The sequence below is a fragment of the Halictus rubicundus genome, chromosome 4 (genome assembly GCF_050948215.1).
Source record: "Halictus rubicundus isolate RS-2024b chromosome 4, iyHalRubi1_principal, whole genome shotgun sequence".
Taxonomy (NCBI): domain Eukaryota; kingdom Metazoa; phylum Arthropoda; class Insecta; order Hymenoptera; family Halictidae; genus Halictus; species Halictus rubicundus.
Window position 1 is genome coordinate 13,628,546 of NC_135152.1, and position 4,567 is coordinate 13,633,112.

The 4,567-nt window shown below is 39.5% G+C and overlaps 1 protein-coding gene across 1 annotated transcript; it reads right to left on the reverse strand.

Annotated features, from left to right (window-relative positions):
* Positions 1–124: 124 nt before the first annotated feature.
* Rrp6 (exosome component Rrp6) lies at positions 125–3,695 on the reverse strand. The gene is made up of 6 exons (XM_076786995.1): positions 3,246–3,695; positions 2,843–3,088; positions 1,253–2,761; positions 691–1,187; positions 447–603; positions 125–360 (listed from the first exon to the last, which is right to left on the reverse strand). The coding sequence occupies exons 1-6, from the start codon at positions 3,369–3,371 to the stop codon at positions 307–309; spliced, it is 2,589 nt and encodes an 862-aa protein (XP_076643110.1). The 5' UTR covers positions 3,372–3,695; the 3' UTR covers positions 125–306.
* Between the last annotated feature and the right edge of the window lie 872 nt (positions 3,696–4,567).

Consider the following 4,567-nt stretch of genomic DNA (forward strand, 5'->3'; position numbering starts at 1 on the left):
CTCGTTGCGATAAACAAATGCTCATATAATACACCGTAAATAAATTTGTATTATGACCATTCGACGCAACAGAACGCAACAGAACGCGCAATTCTAGTTGAAAAAGGAAAAGATATTACAAATATTTGCTTCTTGTGATAATACACTCGATTTATATGTGTATACAACATTTGGAACAACGTATGTTTAAATACTTGTTACTGTTCTACGTCATTCAGATCGAGCATCATAAAAGTATTAGAAACTATTTATTATATTTATTATATTTACTATATTTATATTTATTATATTTATCATTTTTATAACTTATATGTTTATCTTTTGCTTCTTCCGCTTTCTCTTTTTCTCACTTTGTTTTTTCTGTAAATGTAAAAAATGATATGCTAGCATTATTTGGGATATTATTGGTCGTTAACGTAAATTACAAACGATGCAGATTCCCTTACCATTGTTTGCACGAAGTTTACTTTCTTGGACGTATTTGCGCTTCCTCCTTGGAAAGAGTTAAAATCGACTTTTTTGTAATCAAACTTGTCCGATGGCATCAAACCTTTGTTGCTTAACTCTCGCACTGCGCGTCGTTTATCTCCCTTCTTTCTCCCGCTGCGAGCAAATTAATAAACAATTACAGTTCGTTCAACGATTATTGTACATCCCTTTATGAGACAATATAAAACACGTTCGTCTCACCGTAGAGATTTAATCTTTTCCTCGTCTTCGGCTTGACCTTGAATTCTTGCTAAACATTCTTGCACCTTTTGCTCCTCCACTAAAGATGCCTCGTCGTTCGATGCTTTCTTCACCAACAACGGAGCCGGAGTTAACAGACTATCGTTAGCTTTCTCTTGTGTGTCATCTCCCTTTTTAATATTCGAATCTCGCTTCCGTTTTCGTCCCTGCATCTGACCTAAAGAAAGCGGGCTAGGTTTTTTCTTTTCTCCCTTCGCCATCTGAGAGACTTGTTTGAAATGTTCGTAAACTCTATTTTTGCTTTCTACTATTTCACTTTCGTCGTCTTTCTTCGTGTTATTCGATCGATTTTCTTCTTCCTGCTTTTGCCTTTCCCTTTCCTGCGCTTCTTCCTGCGCTATCATTGGTAGCACGCGTTTGTATCGTTCAAACGGACTAACAAACACAAACTTTTTCTTCTTCATATTTTGTTCCCCGTTCTTTGTCGTATCCTCGTCCTGAAATCATTACAACAAATAAATATACTTCGATAGAATAACTTTTATCTTTATCTTCACTTTACCTCGGACGTGACTGGGCTGTCGAACACTGTAACCGTGTGTTTCACCGTAGTATTTACCAACAATGTTTCTGGTACCATATTCTTGTCCAACAAACATGGTAAATCAGCCCTCGCTTCCATACCGCTTGGAATGTCATGAGGCAAATGCATCCAAGCTTCCGAGTTAGCAATCTGATTTCTTTGAGTCAACCGTTGCCTGAGATCTTCGAGAATCGGCTTGATCAGTGGCTGTTCTCTAGCCTTCAATATAATTTTGTGCAGCTTTAATAAATGTTGCCGGACAAGAGGAGGTATAGGATTGCAACACGCCAAAATTCCTTGCATCTCGCGAGGTAATGTTTCTGCGATATTCAAAAGCATATGATTCGGTAAAACGTAAGCGGTGCTATCGTCCTCCTCCCTGGCAGTCGAGTCTCTCCACTTGTGAATTTCTCTGAGAGCATAAAGCTGTTTATTGTTAAACATCTTTTGACTCTTTCTGTACAAACTCATGCAACTTTCCTCCGTCCAGACTGGCTTCACATAGGTTCTCTTGCATATGTCTGTACTTCGATCGTACACCGCTTTCAAAATGTTCGTCTGCCCATTGGCCATATCTATTAAAGCGTTCTTTAGTATATCTTTTATGTGTAATAGGTAATGCGTGTCTTCTCTAGCGTATCTTTGAAGTTCTTCCGGTAGAGGCCTTATTCGCCAATCGGCCAATTGGAAGTGTTTGTTCGGATCTATGTTACAATAATGTTTCAGTAGATACGCTAGACTCAGGTAAGGCAGATTAAGATGTTTGGCGGCTTGATGCGTGTCGAACATGTTCACCACGTACAGAGATAAATCTCGTTGGAGCCACTGGACATCCAGATCGGCCCCGTGAAATACTTTCAAAATAGTGGGCTTTGTAAAAATTTCGTTCAGCTCGTGCAACTCAGAACGTAACGCCAAGGTATCGATTATGTAATCCGTATCTCCTGCCGATATTTGCATTAGGCAAGTTATTCCTTGAAAACTCCTATAGGAGTGATGCTCCAAGTCTACAGCGATTTCTTTGTACTGTTTCAAGTCTTGTATCAGTGTTTTGATGTCGGACGGATTCTCGATCATTACCAAAGTCGATGCGTCCAGAGATTTATATTTTATTGGATTAGATTTCTGTAGTTGACTGCTGGGAATAGTAAACATGTCCAATTCGTATTCGTACGGGTGATTGAAAGTTTCACCATTCTCGCCCTCTTCCAAATAAATTGCTAAAGGTTTCAAAGAGTTTGGCTTGTCTTTGAGCTTAGGGCACCATGGTTTCGAACTGTTATCGATCTTATCCTTAAACATTATTTGAGGCCTTTGAATATTTTTCCCGGCGAGTAAACGAACGGATTGCGCGGCTTCGGCTGTTTCACCGGATCGGGACGGTCGCTTGTTCCAACTACCGTTCACTGTTTGTTTTTTCATCTGTGTTACAACAAATTCTACCTCGGACGTCTTCGTGATGCCAGATTCCTCGTCCATTAACGAATTCTGCAGCAAGAGAAGGAAGTTTCCGAGTTCATTGGGAACACAAATTCGCATAGAAAATTCTGCACAGAAGAGTAGACTTACCGCTCTGTCCAAGAGTATGTCATTGGATTCCAATAGAAGCTCAAACTTTTCTTCTGTGTCGAGTCTAGAAATGTTACCCTTAATACCTGCTGTTCCCAAAGTATGCTGCATAATGCTTAACAATAGCTGTACATTTTTATCTGTAGCAGCTAGAAAACTTGGGAAACAGGAGTAATAGTTAAAATTCGATTCGATTGGTAAAGCATTGGCTGCTTTAATCCCAGTTCTGATAGCATCAAAAGCATCCTGAAATAAGATATTGTAAAATACAAAAAATTAAGAACATTAATAAGATAAGATAAAGTATTAACAGATACGATACTAAAAGATAAGAAAATTAAAAATTAAATGACAAACGACTGTTCAAATCATTTAATACAGATTTAAAAGATGAATGAGATACCTGAATGTAATCGTCGAACTTGGCGTACCCAGGTACAACTTGGTTAGATTCTTGACGTCCGTTTTCCTGTGTTTGATCGTTCAACGGTGTTTGACAATCGCCGTTCCAATTTTCTTCAGGATCCATGATTAGTCGCAATTTTCTTTTCTTTTCAATAATCAACACCGTAAAGCGAACGCGTCAATTTTCATTCTTCTATGCCTAACCTAAACACTCCACGATGTGTATTTACGAGAGTCCATGAGACCATGAGACCATGAACAGTGAGTACTATGAGCAGAGCACATGCGTCCGCAAGTAATTCAAATGTTTTAGATCTCTCCAAGGAAATGCGAAAATTGGTCTCAAACTTGCAAGAACGGATTCAGTTCGAAACGAATGACACGATAAAAATGACTTTTTCACTAATGCTGACTAATGCTCAATTTATGAAATTGTCTTTATTGAATATCGATTTCTACATGTCCTCTCTGTTTCTACCATCAGACAGGATTGCTATCATGTCATAGTTTAAATGTCTGTGCAGCGCCAATTCACGTAGTGGAAAAAACGATGAAACTGCTAGCAAAACAATACCGACATACAGAAAAAGAGAGACGCAGGTTCCACTAGATGAATAGCGCTGTACGGAGACCTGAACGAAGCGTGGCAAATTTGAAATACGATCTAGTAGTAATCGATGTCCAACAAGAAATATACACAATTTCGTTAACCAAATATTACCAGAGAAATCATTTTAATATCGTTTATATATATAGAGGAACGCCGAAGTATTGCTTTTGCAAAGATCTACTGCGGTGATGATTGTTCTTCTCTCATGCCCCGTCCGTGACAGAGAGGAAGTGAGACTGCTCACGCCCGGGATTTGAGTGACCCAGTATAGTGCTGCCGCCTAGTCTAATTTTTAGCCTGGACCAGAACCTGCATCGTCTTTTTAGCCTGGACCAGAACCTGCATCATCTTACCTGCATCATTAGCAGCGGATTCCAAATAATACCAGACTGTATGCTACTTCTATGTTAAAACAGGGTCTTCTATGTAGGCTCTGATCCATCCTAAAAGATGATGCAGGTTCTAATACAGGCTAAAAAGATGATGCAGGTTCTGGTCTAGGCTAAAAAGTTGATGCAGGTTCTGTTCCAGGCTAAAAAGATGATGTAGGTTCTGTTCCAGGCTAAAGAGATGATGCAGAAAAGTGAGGACACTAAAACCCCGAGCGTGAGCACTCTCATTTCCTCTGTCCGTGATCTCTGACTGTACATGGAAGGTGACGTTGAAAGATGTCGTTACAGTCGGTATACCATCTACCCGTTCCCCGTTCT